General features: G+C 35.6%; 3 protein-coding genes across 8 annotated transcripts in view; 1 reads left to right on the top strand and 2 right to left on the bottom strand.

Annotated features, from left to right (window-relative positions):
* Positions 1-412: 412 nt before the first annotated feature.
* Positions 413-18528, top strand: LOC129796530 (uncharacterized). Of its 2 annotated transcripts, none has more exons than XM_055838555.1 (4): positions 413-612; positions 793-991; positions 1057-3011; positions 18337-18528. In XM_055838555.1, the coding sequence occupies exons 2-4, from the start codon at positions 902-904 to the stop codon at positions 18380-18382; spliced, it is 2091 nt and encodes a 696-aa protein (XP_055694530.1). In that variant the 5' UTR covers positions 413-612; positions 793-901; the 3' UTR covers positions 18383-18528. The 2 variants fall into 2 exon arrangements, with proteins under 2 accessions (XP_055694530.1, XP_055694531.1); XM_055838556.1 differs by having other exon boundaries at positions 436-612; positions 869-991.
* On the bottom strand, positions 3913-5524 carry LOC129796531 (uncharacterized). The gene is made up of 3 exons (XM_055838557.1): positions 4758-5524; positions 4156-4454; positions 3913-4079 (listed from the first exon to the last, which is right to left on the bottom strand). The coding sequence occupies exons 1-3, from the start codon at positions 5212-5214 to the stop codon at positions 4035-4037; spliced, it is 801 nt and encodes a 266-aa protein (XP_055694532.1). The 5' UTR covers positions 5215-5524; the 3' UTR covers positions 3913-4034.
* Positions 5363-18943, bottom strand: part of LOC129796529 (uncharacterized) — a 32886-nt gene continuing 19305 nt past the window's right edge. For 3 of the 5 annotated variants that reach the window (XM_055838550.1, XM_055838549.1, XM_055838554.1), the window contains 5 exons: positions 13080-13224; positions 9533-9822; positions 8465-8647; positions 7946-8399; positions 5363-7880 (listed from right to left, as the gene is read on the bottom strand). In XM_055838550.1, the coding sequence (XP_055694525.1) occupies positions 6645-7880; positions 7946-8399; positions 8465-8647; positions 9533-9822; positions 13080-13224 (2308 nt within the window). In that variant the 3' untranslated portion in view covers positions 5363-6644. The remainder of the gene's footprint in view (positions 7881-7945; positions 8400-8464; positions 8648-9532; positions 9823-13079; positions 13225-18943) is intronic. The other 2 variants (XM_055838553.1, XM_055838551.1) reach the window with 1 other exon arrangement.

The raw sequence follows: 18943 nt of genomic DNA, 5'->3' as shown, positions 1-18943 counted from the left end.
TCTGGCGCCCTTTTTGGCACGGTTTGCTCAAGAGAAAATGAGACTGACGCATGTCACCGCTATCTGTCTCCCTCCCACATTTAGTTTTTCGCAATTTTCTCGCGTTTTCCACCGGATTTCCCAGTGAAATTGTCTTTTTTGTGACTAGGAAGCGACGCCGCGTCGGTTGGCATCGGAAGTTCAAAACTCTCGAATTCCCGCCAAAAAGTTACGTGGAATTCCGAAAAAAAAAATCCGACGAGTTGCGCCCCCAAATCTTTACTGAAGTTTCCCGGGGGGCCCCTAAGTGTTCCCGGAAACTTTTAAAGACCCATAAATGCGTTTTTCCCGGAAAAATTATTTTTTTTAATGAAAATTCTGAGAATTGGACTTTGTAGGCTGTGTGGAACTTGAAAATACTCTGTCCCAAAATGAAAAGAAGAAGAAGAAAAAGCGAAAGAAAATGACGTTCGGCCCTGCAAAGAAGAAGAAGAAGAAGTGAAAGCTTGAAGCTTGGTTTTGAACGCAAATCGAGTGTTAAAAAAATTATATTTTACCATTTTACAGTGTTTTTTTGACTAGAGAGTTTCTTTTGAAAGGTTCAAAAGAGAAAATTGTGCATCAAATATTCAGGTAAACTCTTCTGAAAAGCCTACAATTAGAACATAAAGCTTTTGTAGTATGGGTTCAAGTTTCTCAAATCTTCCCGGAAGAGAAAACGAGTGATTTTGTATAATTTCTTTAAAACTTTTGCAAGTTTGCATTGAATTTTGTGGTTTACTAACAAATTGTGGTACTTCCGATACTCTCAAGGTGTAAAATCCAGAGATTTTAGCTGAGAATCTTCCATAAAAAACTAACCTCACTTTTACTTTCGCCGCCGGGGAAGAGTCTGTCAGGATTCCCAAGCCGGATTGCGGAAATGAGCTGGAAGACTGAACCACACTCATCTTCTCAGTCTTATGACTTCTACAAATTAGCCTCTAGTGGAATGGAGCATACGAGCTATAAGGTTTGTTTGAAATAAAAAAAAATTAAACATAAGAGATATTTTAAGATATTTTATGTTAATTTCAGAATCCCGGTGGTGGAAGACGTTCTCAGGAACATGATGGAAGGCGTCAAGGACGTAGATATGACGGAGATGAATCGCCGACGGAGAGATATGGTTCAAAATCTCCTTCAAGAGCAGATTTGCGGGAATACTTGGAGACAAGAAAGCCAAAGTCGTGGAAGCGATCAGTGGGACGTTCTATGTCCCCTCCAGGGAAAAAGAGGTACGACTCTGATGATGATGCCACAAAGGATCTGCATAAGCAGTTATCGGAGCTGAAGAAGAGACACAAGGAGTATGAAGCTGATTTAGAATCACACCCTAAATATCAAGAGGAGTGGCGCAAGTTTTGGAATCGCCGTTGTGATGAGCTTCATCATTTCGGTGTGGATACGGATACATACGATTTTAAGCCTGAATGGTTGGAATTCTGGAAGCTGCGCTTAAAGGAACTCTACGATGAAGAAAGCGAACCGATTATTAAAGCTATACGGGAGGTAAAGGAACGCGAAGAAGATGACAAGAGCTGGAGTAGCGATGAACCATCAACGGTGACAAATCCCCTGAAGGCAATGCTAAGAAAATCACCATCACTTGCACTGGAGGAGATTTCACGTGCCAAAAGTTCAAGGACTCCCTTATTGATCCAAAACATGGGAATTTCGCCGGATACCAATGATGACTCTCTTACGATCACATCAGCTCTGGAAACCATCACAAACCTCGAGGAGGGACTCAGTCGAATTGGACCAAAAGTAATTGATTTGGTCGGGAAAAGCCTTGGGCTCATTGAGGGGATGGATTTTGACAATTTCGACCGTTCAAAGGATATGCCTAATATAAAAGAGCGTCTCAATGGGCAGCTTTTGCACAACAAAATTCAATCTGTGCAGAAAACATTTGAAAACATTACCACCATACTCAGGGGCATGACAAGTAGCCCAAATAAAAATAAGAAATGTACTTCAGACGATCCCATGAGCTCATTGAATGATGATGTGAAGCAGTGGATGTCCATCTTCACAGATGTTATTGAGAACATCGAAGAGAAGCGTGTGGAAGAGAGACATTTTATTCATCAGTCGCCTCAGCCCTCAGGCACGGAGCACCTCACGGATGCTGAAGTGGAAGCTCTTCTTCAAAACTATGATACATTGTCGGAAAAGGAGAAAAATCATCTCATTATGTTTCTCAAGAACCTCGAGAAGACGGATGAGGAGCGGGTGAAGCGACTCAAATACTTTTTCAATGGACAAGTAAATCGAGCTCTTTCCGCCGTTCCTGATTCCACTGATGATCATCGTTGGAAAGATAAATCACGCGATAGATCACGGAGTCCTCTGCGGTCTCGTGATCGTTCGCCAAAGAGGTCTCGTGACCGCTCACCTAGGATGCCCCGTGACAGGTCACGCGATAAATCCTATTCTCGTTCACGAGATAGATCACCGGATTGGTCACGCGAACGATCAAGATCACGCGAATGGTCTCCCGAACGTTCTCGTGAACGATCACGCGAAAGAACACGCGAGAGATCGTATTCTATTGAGCAGCAACGTTCAAAGCGTCCACGCACTCCATCACCCATTCCGGAAATCTTTGATAATCTTCATACGCTGTACCAGGAGCAGTTCAAAGATCCCTTCTATTCGGATGTCATTGAGGCCATCAAGCAGCCACATTGGCGAGCACCACCTGAAGTGGATACATTTATAAAGTTCTGGAAGGGACTTAAAATTGATCCGGAATCTGGGACACTGAAATTAAATCTGAGTGGTCAGGAGGTATTTGTGATTCCGGATCGGATTCAACGGAATGTCGTTCAGGATTTCCACCGGAGGAAAGTGGGATCAGGCCAGTTGATGTGCCGTTCGCGTTCAGATACCATCTCGTACGTGAAGAAGTATTGCTTCATCCCTAACTACATAAAAGTCATCAACAATGTTATCGACAAGTGCAGGTTCTGCAATCAGAAGAGAAAGTAAGTACACGATCTATTTATCTATTATTTGTGTTCCGTAAATGGTATTGCGGTGAGCTTTGGCATCTCAAAGATTATTCTTTAAAGTCTTATGATTTAAAGGCTAATAGAAGTTGGTACCAATTGATGATTGCTTGCGCAATTGTGCGTGAATATCAAAAATCAAAGTTCGTTTTGTCCTTCTTTAGACCCTTTAGAGTTCTTTTCAAAGTCAAGGATTTTCATGTGCAATGACTTTTGCACATTCGATAAATACATCGGCACATTCGTGTTTCCTGAGGAGGAAGTGTTGCCATGATGTTCCTTGTATCTGCAGGTGCTCCTTCAACCTTCTTTGAAACGTGAAGATAATACTTAAAGTTTCTGAGGAATTATTTCAAGTGAAATTTTTATCTTCGTCAAATTCGATTTTCAAAAAGTTATCCCACTCTTCTTGCATAAGCTTTGACTTGAATTTTCAACGAGAACTTTTATTTCTTCACTTTCTATTTTACTTTTTTAACTCATCTATTAAGGGAGTCACTCTCTCACTACAGTGCAGGTCCTCATGTAAGAATTCTTACATGAAGACTTGCACTGTAATATGAATATTTTTGTAGCAAAACTTTTCTACACTAAGGTTTATCATCCGTGGTGTGCCAGAAACTTTCTAGTCTGGCCACTCGAATAATATAGCCTTAAGTTCCCATATAGACCGCACCGAAGCCTAAACATTGGATATCAGATGAAGTTCATTACTCATGGAACTCAGAAAGTTTACGTCTCTTACCGAAGCTATCCACTCCTGGCGATTACTAGGCAGCCTTCCGCCTAGACCAGAGACTAGAATGTTATCAGAGTAAAGTTTCACTAGATTTACTAAACTATTCACCTGATTGTAGCATATTCGTATGAAAATCTATTTTTTTTGGAGTTCAGTGGCATTATTTATTCAATAAATATTACATAATTGTTAAAAAAATTTAAACCAGTTTAATGTTCTTGTAAAAAAAATTTAAAATTTTGAGTTATAATTATAAGTTATTAAATGATCGTTAGTGTTTTTATGGCTATAGTTTCCTCTTTGATCTGAAAGAGAGATGAAATTATTTAAAAAAATAGTGATATTTACTTTAATATAAAAAAAAAATGAATATTTATTTACCATGACGGGGAGTTTGAGAAGACCCATCTCTTTTTCACTCGTTTGAACCATCAGCTCTACATCCGCTTCATAAATAATTATCTGTCTCTGTGCTTGTACTTGTCTCAACGGAGCCCCAACTTTTAGGATATCCTTTGGAACAACCACGTTTTCGTAAACTTTGTAGCACAGAGAATTTCCAAAATCTTCAATATTTATCTTTCCTTTGGTCTTGATTTGGTAGTACCCTTGGAAGTTGAGGCAGATCACCTTTTCATTTCGTATTATTGTAGTGTGTGTCTTTTTTTCTGCAACGTACTCTGCAAAATTAATTGAAAAAAATAATTTTCTATTTTAAATTTTATGTTTCGCAATATTAAGTCCTAATAGATTAGATTTTCCAAGAAGTGTTTCTTCTGATATGATGATGATTCATGTACGTAGTGTACGTACATCATATGATTTTATTGATAAGAAAATCAACTTTGATATTTCAATTTTTAATATAATTAATTTAATGAATTTTTATTGAAATAAAAATTGCGAGCAAATTAATTTTTCTATATCACAAATAAATGAGATCTTACAGCAAAAATAATTTAAAGTATTAAGAAATTACGTACGCATAGGTGTCTTTAGGGTCTGCCGTTTCCATACTTTATTTTTTCTTATTTCAATAACTCTGCTGATAGTTCTTGGAATTAATTCCACCAAAATGTACGCTCTATTTTCTCTGACATTCCTATCAATTGTATTTGCCAGATTTAGCATACTGTCTTCAGTTGTCCGTTCGAGGATGTGTATTTGGGAATTTTTGAATTTTTCCGCGTATGTTTCGTCGACCCATAAGAAGCGATGAGCTAATAAGCGGCGATAGCATTTTGAATTAAGTTTATAGAAGAGATTTGGAATTTTTCTCCTATGTGCAACTAAAGTTCCTGTTTCAATGTCAAATTTGCTGCAGTATTGTTGGAATTGCATGAGGTCAGATGGGGTTGCCTCGAAAGCAATTGGTGATGCACTTTGTTGTCCTGAACAACATTTCAGAACAACCAAAATACACAACATTCCTTTAAACATTTTAGAGCTTGTGTGTGAGTCGTCCTTTGATTTATTTTGTAGCACTAGTATTTAGATTTTAATTTTATTCTGGCTGTTATCTCCTTTGTTGTTTTTTTAGCCAGATGCACGAATGCATCCTAACTAAGGAAATGCCACTGAACTTCACTTTTTTTTTCATTTTTTTATTTTTTTATTGATTTTTTTTAATACTGCAGCGTTTTTTTGGACTCTCCGTGGATAAATAATCCACGGAGAGTCCGGTTTTTATTTGATAAATGAAATGGTACGACTAAAGCAATGCTGCTCTGTGGGGCATTTATATACCATTTACTTATCTTTAGAGTAGAGTGGATTCAATTCATCCCTATTTGAGTTTTCTTAATCAAAATGAAAATGAGATAACGCAAAACGTTTAACCATTTAAAGACCAATGGGACGTTTTTGACATATTAGCTCGATTTTGAAAATGTCTGATTTTGAACTACATACGTCTTTATGGTCACTGAACATTTCGAGATCACAAAAGGACATCCCCAAGAACTCACAGAACCAGAAAAGACAAAAAATCTAAGAAATTGGATTTTTTTGCCTTATTTGAGCTACCTACATAAAGTTGATAGTCAAAGATCGGATATGGTCCATCTGTCTCTAAATTAATTTTATCGCTGCGGTAGGGTTGCCCCAGTTTCCCTATAGCTTAAGAAGCTGATAGGCTTATCAAAGATTGTTTTCATGTTTCTGAATCATTTTCTATTATTATACAAAGATAATATTACTACATTAGTATTAGAGATTTTCAGTTTAAGGAATTGGTACACAAAATTTTCAAAGATTTTCTTTTAAAGCTTTTGTTTTGCCAACCCTAAACTTGGTATAAATCATTTCAAATGTTTGAATGCAATTAAATATTGCGTCAAGTATCCTAATTCTGCGCAAAGTTTAAAATATTTATGAAATACAACCAGCAGACAAGCAATACCTGCATACTGATAATAATACTTACATTCTAAGTAGAATATCAAATGGCGTCTTGATTATCAGGATCAGTAATAAATCAAGGTTTTTTGAGGGTTTATCATAAATCGTGTATTTTTCAACAAAATGTGATACATCTATTCTTAAATAGGTGATGTAAATGAGAAAAAAAATTGCATACGAGAAAGAACACTCACACGCAAATTCTTATTAGGTTTTATAGAGAAAGCAAAACATGCAAATTATTAACTAACTTAATGAAATTTCTGCATGAAGCAGAATTTCAAAAGTCCTAAAAGCTACACTGATAATATTCCTTAAGCCTATTATTTTGGGAGCAAAAATATTCCTTCCTTGCATAGAAGTGTTGTAAAGTAGGAAGGCCATCACCGTGTTGGAATATTTTGCAGAGGAATTGTTTGGGCTTGTATATTGCACAGAGATAGTAGTTTGGGGTCGTCTGTTGTTGTACATCAGTAGAGACCCGAAGGAAGGTCCGTTAGGCGTGAGCCTTGATTGGAGTGTGCACGCATATTTTCACGTACAAGGTGGGATCCAGAGTAGAGTCCAGCATTAACGTGACCAGTTTTTATTTTGAAACCCGTCGGAGCATGGAGGCTACAAGCGATTGGTGGACGAGTTTTCTGCTGTTCCGGTGGTACTACAATGTCCACCATTGAGTCTAATCCGTACGATTGCATTCGATCCATACTCTTGGATTTTCCAACAATTGGAGTGACTTTAGGAAACTTGGAACTCATATCGCCCATGAAAAATACCCCGTTAAAATGTTGCGGTGGTGGTTGTCTCTGACGACGTAGATGAATCTCTTCCTCTTGCTCCCTTGCGTCCATTATGACATTCAAAATAGCTCTATTTGTGCTGGTATCGAAACCCGATCTTGTCCCATTGCGGAACGGAGATCCTCGACTGGCATTTTCATCTTCCTCTTCGCAGTACGGCGTTACTTTACCATCATTCGGCGGTTGGGTTAAGTAGTCACTTTCTTCAGCATCACTGGGGTTGGCTATGAGATGTGCCAGAGATCGTGACTTCCGCGGAGGCTGCGGCAGGAGGTTTACCGGAACTATTTCACACTCTTTGGTCCCTCCACGTCGCATATCGCGTTCAGCATCACTTACGATATTCTGCAATTCTTCAATTACATCCTCAATTGTTGTTCCTGCATCTTCATCCTCTGATCGACAACTTTGTGTTTGTTTGGCTTCACTGGTTGGAAGGATACGTGGTGGCTCAGGGCTCATTGACTGTCCTGTCTCTGAACTGCTTATCCCTTCATCTTCGTGCTCCGATGAACCTTCTGCTTGGGTTTTAGGTGAGGTTGGTGGAACTTGTCTTGGTAAAGCAACAGGGCGTTTGTTGTCTGCAAAAATATATGATTTAGATTTGGAAGTATGGGAGAGTATTGATGTTTCTGGTAAAAATTCACCTTGTGATGTTATTTGAACAAGTGAACTCCCGGAACTGCCAGAACTATTCTGAGCATTCTGATGCCGCAATACTTCACGCTGGAGCTCAGCACAGCGTTCTTGGAGGCGCCTTTCCATAGATGTGAGGACAGTTTTCTCTTCTTGAATAATCTGTACTCGTCGTTCAAGTATCACCACTTGACTGCGCATCTTTTCAGCCTCTCTAGCTTGTCGCTGAAGTTTTTCAACGTCTATGTATCCATCTTCCCATCGTCTTACCTGTAATAGATAAGTATTATTGCAAATTGTGAAATATTTTAGATTGTTTCAAAAAATTGCCTCACCTCAAGACGGAGCTTCTCTAACCATGGCGATGATTGTCCTTGATTTCTAATCATACCAACGGGATCTAGTCCAGCTTGATGGAGTTCTGCTTGTATGTAAACTCGCTCCTGCGTCCCGTCGCTACTTTCCAGGAAGGTATTTAGGAAATTCAGCCCAACCGTTTGGAGTTCTCCGCTTCCTCCGCCGCTATTTAGCATTCCAACGAGTAATCTGAAGCGTACAGGTTCGCCACAGCGAAGCCTTAATGTTGCAAGAGCCTCAGATACCGCACAATGACCCATTGTACCGGAATTAAGACGATCGCATGATGTTGTTAGAAGTTGTAGGGCTAGTATGCGTGATCGGATACCTTGACCTGTAGCCGCAGCAGCTAATGGAAGAAGACCAATAGGTGATGTTCCCAAACGCATACCTGCTTCTTGAGTTCGTGCACAACAAAGGCTAATGCATTGACTAGAGAAGAAAATAAATTATTATTTTACGTGATATTCTTGATACAAAAAGTATTAAGCACTTACAGACAAGCCAGTTCATCCAGTAGTGCTCTTCTTTGATAAGTCTGGGTATTTCTCTGTACTGGAGAAGTTGGTGTTGAGACAGTACCACTTGCAGTACTTGTTTGGCTAAGTTGAATGGCTCTTAAAACATCAAGTAGAAGACTGACTCCATCTAAAGGATTATTTACGAATTCTTGCACGAAACTGAAAATAGATAATTCATTCATTGCTTTTAATCTACTGCACGATTATAACTATTTATATATTACTTTTTAATTTAAAAAAAAAATTGCACAACTCTGGCTATTAAAAGTACAAAATATTGATTTTCATGACAAAATAAATTGCATTTTCCTAATATTTTTAATTAATTAAAAATAAAAAAACTTTAATGGACGTCTCAGCAGTAGTTCGAATACGATTACAATATTATAATAATATTCATTTAGGAATAATTCAAATAACATTTTACTTATTCCGCGTGTCGTTGTCTTGTCTGGATTAAAAAAGCATTATGTATATAAGCATTTTTTCTCTTTTAACCTTTCATCATTAAATCAGTGTGATGATAGGTGAAGGGATTTGTTTGAAGATGGCAAGATTAAACTGAATAATTTTGTTGTGCTAAGTTGAGAGACAAAACAGGGCAAGATTATCTCAGCCGCGGGACCTTTTAGGTTGCGAGGGGAGCATCTTGGGTGGGAAGTTTTTTGCAGTATTGTTGGTGACACTAATTAAGGCTATGAGAGAAAAGTTATTCTCAGTGTTAATTGAATGTCACGTCGCCTGCAGTTAGAAAATCTCACATTCTCTATATGTTAGTGTCGTGTGGAATATCAATTTTGTGAAACTATTTAGAATTTTAACAAAGTTCTGTATGGTTTTATTTTTATTCATTTAATTTTTTTTTTAATAATTTGTAAAAAGAAAAGAACAATTGACGTTATGATTGCATGAAATTTACATATTTTGTCTACACAATCACGGTTTTGTTACATAAATATCATAAAAAATCGATTAGTATTTCTCTGTAAATAAGAGAAATTTAATTTGAAAGAAAAAAGTATAAGAAAAGTTGTAAAGAAATACCTGGGAAAAGCTGCCCTTAGATCAGCTCGTAATTTTGTTAGAAGATCCGTAATAGAGCCAAATTGCCTTAATGTCATCTCACTATCTGTTTCTGATGTGGGAATAGGGCTTTTGTACTCTCCTTTTCGCAAGGCTGATGCTGGCAATGTATTAGATCGTATAGTATCATTGGGTTTATCCTCGGAATTGTCATAAATTGATCTCGAAGCCCCACCATTGGGACGACGACTGTACTTCTTGAGTGATTGAACGTAGTCCTCGGGATTGTAAACTGGTGGTCTCTGATTATCCTAAAAGTTACAAAAAAAAAAAAAAGAAAAAAAGGCATCTCTTGTGATTATGGATGGTATTATTTTCTTCAGTATTAGAGATTTAATTACTTAATTAATGCATTTAAACCTGAAAATGTTATGCGTATTGTGGCAAAAAGAGAAGAGGTTAAAGAAAATGAATGCCAACTCTGTTATATATATATACATTCAGTGATCTCTTCTTTTACAATTGAGATCACACCATTTTTTTCAAGCACTGTCTCACTGGCAAAAAAAGACAAGCAATTCTCTGCACGCACATCAAAATGATCATGGCAGTGATGTGCTATACTTCACGCTATTATCATATTCCCGCGATTTTTCTCCGTGACACGTCTCAATTTGTTTAAGAGGATTAACTTTAAGACAGGTAGATGAAAAATCCTGTACGAAACATAGTTTTAATAAAACGCTAGGGGATCTTTGGAAAGAAAAAAAAAAACTATAAAGTACACATTGTTAACAGTGTTCAATGTGGTTTTACTTAAGTATCAATTTGTCCACTAATATATCAATTGAAATTCCTGAGGATAAATTCTCTGAAATCGTGAAAGTGTTTACTATATGTTGCGCTATAAAACGGAAACGATAGCGATCACTAACACCTTTGGAAAAGAAAAGAAATTGCCATCGCGGCAGGTAAAACTATTCTTAGAAGTGATTTTTAAGAAAAGAGAAAATTAGATGTGGTTAACCACCTGACCACAGAAAGAAATTCATTGAAAAGTATGCACAACTTTTTCAAGAAAAAAATTATATATAAAACAATACAACTCATTTTCATTGTAAACAGTACCTATATGTATGTATGTAAAATGCATTTCTATCGTAAAATACTTAAAAAGTCATTCTTCTCCACTTGATCGCACATTAAAACATCAAAGTCAATCAACCAAAATCAACACTACACTATATATAGGGGAACGTGGCCCAAATCGGACCGCCGTCCAATTGCGACCGCCCCTTTTTCTCGTAAATGACGAAATATTATAAAATTAGTTTCACTACATTATGAAGATATTATAGTAAGATAATGTTAGCGCCTAAAATAAATTAATTTGGTACACAACAGGACTAATGAAAAATCAAAATTCATTTTCAGCACTTGGCCGACATTTTCTGATTTTAGAAACCAAGTTGATATGAGTTTTTTTCCCACTATTATGTCTCATATTATGCCGCGTTTCTGTAGCTTAGAGGGTCTAGTTTATTACTTGATTTACAATTTTTTGAAAGATTTTAGGTATTTTAAGTAATTAAGTGAAAATGTAATACATGCAGAATGGTCTAATTGCGACCCCCAAAATGTTTCAATTCGGACCGTCTATTTCCACCATTCACCACGATAAAGCAGTCGCGCATGTGTGTAGTGGTGTGGAAGTGTCTCTCTCACACAGACCGCGCTGTGTTTTGATTTCGGGAAAATCAATATTTTTTCACGTTTCTTGAAAGTTTTTTCGCAGTGAAAATGTTCCTACAGCCAAAGGGGAGTGCAGTTAGTGTAATTTACGCATTCCTCAGAAGAATTTTCGTGGATTTTCTGGGAATTACGTCAGTGAGTGCGCAATTGTCGGTGTGTATGAAAGTGTGTGTAGTCACCTCAAGGGCGAAATGTCAAAACAAATGTGGGGAAGAATGAAAATAAATTCTTGATTTTCCGGCTTTTCCGGGTAATTCATGGCAGTTTCCCTATTTATAGTAGTGATAAATGTGATCTACTAGTGAAAAACCCACAAATTACGGCAAAAAAAGGGGGTCGCATTTAGAACACTCGGGGGGTCGCAATTAGAACACCGTGGTGAAAAAGTGCAATTTTAGCAACTTTTTTTAATTCCATTATTACTCAGAACAGGTAAGAGATAGAATGTTTGCATCTATAGAACAAAGTTAGCCTATTAAATGACCTTTCCAATGGTACCAAACTTGGGAAGATTTAATTAATTTTAATATGACTTTTTTCAATCCTTCTGAAACAGAATTTAGGGGGTCGCAATTGGGCCACGTTCCCCTAATATGTATGCAGGGCAATTTGAAGTGTATATACGATTGCGATCGTGAAGAAAAAAAGATTTTCAAGAGAATGAAAGAAAAGTGCAAAATTGCAAATTAGAGAGAAAATTATGAAATGGTGGTAACCCCAAGAGTAATTTTCTTTTGCATTGTTGAAGTGCAAACGCATCCACTCAAATGCGTTTCCACTGCAAGTATTTGTACACATAAAGTGTTTAAGCACAAAAAAATTACACTCACTCACAATAATGTTTGCCTGAAGACGCACTGAACAAAAAAAAGAAGAAATATAGAAATTTTATTCATCCCACCACCCACTTTAGTGGGAATTGCAGACAATTCTCATCATTTGATAATTGTCGAGGCTATGTCAAAAAAGGGCTGAGATATGTATACATGTATGTAGTATGTAGGTATATAAATATAGAATTGAATTAGAGGCTAATGAGAAACAATCGGAGCTAAGGTAGTAATAATTCAACATATAATTAGGTACATAATATATTCACTTGAATTTTCCCTCACATAATTATTTTTCCATTTAGGACATCAATTAGTAAGAAAATTATCTTCAAACAGTTCATTTATCTTTCTATTTCTTTTTAATTCATTGATTGTTGTTACTTTTCAATAACTTAAAATGCGATTGTGATTGCCAAAATATCAATCACAAGAAGTTGAAGATTTTATCTGCATAATTATCTGCAAATTTGAAACTTTATATAAAAAAGGCAATAAGAGATTGTTTAACAGCTGTTTTTGGCTCATTATTTCCCTCAATTTTACCCTGAAATTCAGTGCTTTACTACATATTTTTCGACAATATGTCCTCTTTTTCTAGCAACAAAATTTATTTTCTAATTAATCTCTTATTGCAGTTTTTGATGTGTAATGATGGCTTCTCTCACGATTGACTTTCTCTGTTACCATTGTCATTTCAAACAAGAAAGTGCTCTGCGAGTAGTTTAACAGATAATTAAAAGGTGATGATTGGTGGCTTTTAATGCTGTGTTTCAATCGTTTCAATAAAAGTATCTAATGGATCAGTTGCGAATCAGTTGAGTTAAACTTTAATAGTGAAATTAACCCAAGAGAAAGAAAACACTGATATTTCTCTTTTATGTTTTTTTACTAAAGTATAATTTTGAAAAAAAAATGAGAATAAAAAATCAAATGTGAATATGTAGTGTAGGACAATTTAATGACAAGAGGAATATGTAATATACCTTTAATCCATTATTAGGTGGCCATCCAATTAAAATCTCCGAAGACATATCCTGTGATACAGATCTCTTGAGAGGTTGAGTGCCAGGGACACTCTTCCCGGCGCTAGGCGCCATCTGTCGCCTCCTTATTTCGTCCGTGGTCTCACTGAAATTAAGAAAAAAGACATTTGCATTAAAAAAATTCTCATAAAAGATTATCCTACAAATAAGCAATTTTACTCGCAGTTTATTCCACATTTAACATGAAAAAGAAAGGCATAGTCCATAGACATTTATCCAAAACGCCCTCATACAATGAAGAAAACTAATATCTTTTTAATAAGAAACAATTAAGGTCATTAACTCACTTTTGGAATGTTGAGTTTTTTTTATCTAAAGAAGGGAAATTTCTTATGAATTCTCAGAAATAGTACAATAAAAATTACATCCTAAATGTATATCTTACCATCCACTCATTCAAGTTTTTTAGATTTATACGCAATGTTTAAACCTTGTATAGTTGTTGGAATTTTATTCTTTGCATAATTTCAATGAGATTATTTGATAACATAAAGAAAAAAGTTATGAAGATTCTTCTTGTTGTGTGCGGTTTTTTATTCAATCTAAATTGCCCTATTCATAAGCCTATATTTTTAAGAGCTCTTTTAAAACATAAAATAACATGAGCACCCAAAGAGAAGAAATGAAGAGGAAATTGTAAAAAAAAGAAGAAGAAATGTTTTCTTCACAATAAAAATGTATCAAAAATTATATTTCTTAGCATTACACGTGTTTTCCGGTTAGTGGTAAAGGAAAAATACCACTGAATGCATTGAAATTTATGCGAATTTCCGCAACGATGACGCCATCAGTTTGCATTTCTCACACATTCTTTCACAAAGAATAAAATGTAACTTTATATACACAGACTACTTTTGTAACATTTCTTTCGACGCTTCAAATGAAGCACGAAGACCTCGTTGGCAATTATGCGTGGAAAAGTGTCGCAAAGTGTGCCAAAAAAAAAACTTGCTAAAAATCACGCAAAAATGTTGCGTTGCAAAAAGAAAAGAAAATGATAAATGGTGGAAGTGAATGTTTTTATCACCTTCTGGTGCATTTTGCTAAAAAAAAATGAACATTTAAATGGGCCTTACCAGCACGATTAAAGTGAGATATGAGGGAGCCCCAAAGAGCTCCCAGACCTCAAGTTGTGAATAGACCATAAAAATGGCGGTAAAAAATATGTATGAATTTTTACGTGTATAATGTTTACTTATTTGTGAAGACATAATAAAATTAGCTTGGCTCATGAAAGTTTTATGTGACATCATGAATATTGCAATGTTAGACTAATTTCTTGGGAAAGTATTTATTTACTTGTTTTAAAGCATCTGATGCATAATTTAATTATCTTGACATTTATGGTTTGATAAGAACAACTTTAAAATGATTTATGAATATAGACAAAAAAAAACAAACTAGAAAAATTAAAATTGGCCCTTAAATAATACGCAAAATCAAGAACTTATTTTTTAGTTAAGCTAGAGAGATAAAAAATCTCTCTGAAGACATCTTCAAGAATGTATACCTAATGTAATATATTTTGAAGATGTTATATACTTTGCGTTCTAAATTTCTCATGGGTCTTTTGACCCCTATTTGCAGCACAGAAGCAATTTAATAATCAAACACCGCTAAATTATCTTTCTTTCCAACATAGTGGCATTTCTTTGACCTGACGACGCAAATTGCGATGCGGCATACTTTAGAGCTCATAGTCAGATGAGTATAAAGCATATAGAGGTACGACAATGGACGAGGAGCGGTGAAAGTGGTTGTTCAAATTGATAATCGCGCGCGAATGCATTTTGTGGGATGAAAATGCGCACAATAGCATGCGATGCGCCAAAATCACTCACGATCGTCATGGTATTGTGGTTTAGAAATCACCCGCACTGCAAATCGATTGGTGTTTCCCACGTGCGATGTATATTATGAAGCGTGATTTGTCAGTGATGAAAAATTATCGTCGTGATGCGATTAGTGACTTTTCTTTCTTTTTTTTTTTGACGAAAGTTAACATTTCATTTGAGGTCAATTGATATGTTTTAGGGAAATCTCTTTAAGGAATTTTGCTACGATTTTTGAGGGATTCTTGTGTTGTGAATTTACCTTACGAATATAAGAATTACTTCTTTTATTCTATTTGATTTTATGAACTAACACATGAATTTACTAATTTATAAGAGATATATAAAAAAGTTCGCGATTGATTCTGTTAAATATCTTTTTTTTTTTATTTCTTACAGTTTTTGTTAAATTTTGACATGATGTTTTTTAAATCGTGCTATAAAGGAATAACAAAAGTTTTACCGTTGCAGAATTTTTTAAAATTTTAATTCAAAGACATGACTATACATAGCAAATCTCTCAAATTGTAGAGATTTTTAAAATTATTATAAATTCTAAATGAATTAAACTTTAAATTTAAAATCATTTTCAATTTATGTGGTTCATTGTCTACAATCGTATGTACCTACTATTCGTGATTCATTGAATATTATAATAGTGGTGAAAAGTAGTTGTTGAAACAGCTAAAAAAATCAGTTAGATTGCGTGGTTATTAATTCGCCAAATGGACTTTCTTCTCTTTTCACCCGGCTCTATATGGCTGACCCCTCAGTTGGGCAACAAAAGGTGGCGTAAATAATTTTTATTTGTTATTTATCATGCCATCCGTGACTTTTCATCGCTTCTAGAGACTCTCTTGTTCTGCGATTTTAGTATTTTTTGTGTTTATGCGAAAAAAAATATAGAGCGAACTGATTTCTGCTTCCTGCTCATTATAAAGTCTTCATTTTGTTTCGAGATTTCCGCCAGCAATTCCATATAACATGTAGAGAATTTTTCTCATTGAATTTTCCGTTTCAAATATTACTACTTGATGACCATCCACACAGAGATTTCGAATTGGTGAGAGGATGTTTTTTTCTCTATTTTTCTGTAGGCCAACCATTATTTAAATGTTGATCATTTGCATATTAATTCCACGAAGGTGTTTTTTGGAGACGGTTCATTTTTCGTCGCCATGGTTGAAAATAAAGTGAATGATGAATTAATGTGATCAATTTCAATCATTTCGATTTTTCTATTCAGAGATAATTTCAGTGAGTTTCAAAAGAGATTTTATTTCAGCTTAAACCATACTTTAAAAATATAAAAGCTTTGTCTTTCTTCCAGGCTACAATCTATAATTAAACCTCTATTTTAAAAGATTTAAGTAATATAAAAATATGTATTTTTTTATCGTTTTCTTACGTGCAATAATCACAAAGAGAACTCATATTTTTGGTTCTATTTAAATGGTTTCAATTAAAAATTCATGAAGTACTTCCCTATGATTAATGTTTAGAGGCTTGCAAAACTTCTTTCTTTGTACAGACTTGTTGGTAAATCCCAAAAAAATAGAAAAAACAAAATAAAATGTACGGGTAAGCTGACCAAGCTTACGAGAGCTGTGTTTCTTTCAGTGTACCAATTTTGTGAGAGCAAACTAGAACGCAAATTAATTTAAATACGCGCAAAGTCGGGAAAAGTTGAAAAGTCATACCCTAAGAAATCTTTAGAAGGCCATATCTCGAGAACGGATCCATAGATTTTCGAGTTTGAGCTATCGTTGGAAAGGTCTTAACCTCAACTATAATATATTAAAATATGAAGTAAATCGATAATGGCATTTTCGAAATATTCGAGTTCGAAATTTTCGAAAATATTGATTTTGACTTTAGCACCTCTCGCGGTCATTTCTCGAACTTGCAATGTTCTAGACATTTGTAGGGCTTCACGAAACCTTTCATTTGCACTTGAGTTGATCAAAATCGGACTTGTAGAACCCGAGATATGACATGCCAACTTTGGAAGGCTATATCTCGAGAACGGCGACATAGATTTTCTTCATTTTTGGCATGGAGCTAGATAATATGGTCAGCTATAACATATCAAAAAATGAAGCAAATCGATAATGGCGTTTTCGAGATATTCATCGAAAACTCATCGAAAATTTTGTTTTTGATTTTTGGCCCCCTAGCGGTCACTTTTGAAACTTCGTATGTTCTAGAGAGTTGTAGGGTTTGTTGAGAGCTTTCATTTGAGCCCGGGTTGATCAAAATCGGTCAAGCCGTTTTCGAGTTATGGTCGATTTTCGATGAAAAATTGTGGCGGCCATATTGACTAAACGGCTTGACCGATTTTCGAAAATGAGGTATCGTTGGAAAGGTCTTGATGTCCCCTACAACATATCAAAATTTCAGCTCTCTAGCTATAATAGCGGCTGAGATATAGCGAAAACAAAATTTTGAGGTTATTCAAAATGGCGGACGGGGGGGTGGGGGGGTGGATTTGACCTCATAATCGGATTTCTTCAGATCGATATTTAAACTTTGCCGTTTACCGCAAGTCTCTATCTATCACCGTTCTCTTGCAATTTAAGTTTATGGTCCGGCCGGACGGACGGACGGCCGGACGGCCGGCCGGAAAAAAACTTATTTTTGGCGCATACGTTTTTTGGAATGTGGGGACCCTAATTCGTGCTCATCCCAAGTTTGAGCCCGATCTGACGACTTTCGATTTTGCTCGGTACACAAAAGCTGTGTCTGAAAGAAACACAGCTAAAAATGGATACAAATTACAAATAAAAAGAAATATTCACAAAGTTCATCGACGTATGATAACACCTTTTTTGAGATATTCTTTTTACTATGTTATTTCTTAATGTATTACCATAATTCTTCTCTTTCATATCGTTCCGACAATTGTTTTGCGATTGTGCGCCACTTTTATTTGTGGCGTGTGTCTGCGTCTGCGGCAAATAACTTGAGATCTACTCGAGACGTTGCAGAAGACAATACAAGTGAAAATGCAACTTAATTGCCCTTTTTATTAGCATCATTATATGTATTTATTGTAAATACATTAACCGCCTTTACTACAAAACTCCCACCCAAGTGTAAGCTTCTAAATCACATTTAACCTGTTCAAAGAGATTTCTCATCATTTCGCTAGCACAAAGCGTCACAAAAATGGTAAAATGGGTTTTAAAAAGACCTTTTTTTCTTTATTATTAAAGAAAGAAAAATAACATCAGAACTTATTTCACCATAGTATGAAATAATTGATATTTCACAATAAAGAAAAAAATAAATTAAAACTCGTCTGAAACTTGAACCCACAAATTATTTTAAAAGAATAAAATTTAACAATTTTTTTTTCTTTGCAGGGGCCGAAAACCAATCGTTGATCAGTCTGGAGAGTTATTTTTGTAATTAAATCCTCTGGTGACATTTACCACGTGAGAGTAATTTCATTGTCTTCTGTTATTACTTTTTGTCCACTTTCCAAAATTATTATACCTATAATTTGTGGAATTTGAAAAAATATATAATAATTGAGAAAAATCACTTCAAATAAATTCTTTTATTGTGCGAAAGTCATTTTCTACAAAAATAAATTATCATTTGTCACAATAGCGTAACAATTAGGAGGTAATTCACTAATGCTTTGTCGATGTGTTTTGAAAAGATATTTTTATGCGTTATCAGCGAACACAAAATATAGTAGCAATGTGTGTCGGTACTGAGCTAGACCAGCTCACTGTGCGAGCTTCCAGAAGAAAGAGAACTGTGAGAGGATGATGGAGGCACTTTGAGATGAACAATTACATCTTAGTGACTGTGTGGAAAAGGCGATGGTGAAGATAGGATTGAGACAGAAAGCAAGAGAGACAAGAGTTAATTTTGCAATTTAGTGACAATTTGCTCACAAGATTCCGGGCTCCATTTATCGTTTATCTCACACGATATAGGGAGTGACAGAAAATGAAATTG

The sequence above is a fragment of the Lutzomyia longipalpis genome, chromosome 4, assembly GCF_024334085.1.
Source record: "Lutzomyia longipalpis isolate SR_M1_2022 chromosome 4, ASM2433408v1".
Classification (NCBI taxonomy): domain Eukaryota; kingdom Metazoa; phylum Arthropoda; class Insecta; order Diptera; family Psychodidae; genus Lutzomyia; species Lutzomyia longipalpis.
This window is presented reverse-complemented; position numbering and strand designations above follow the sequence as displayed.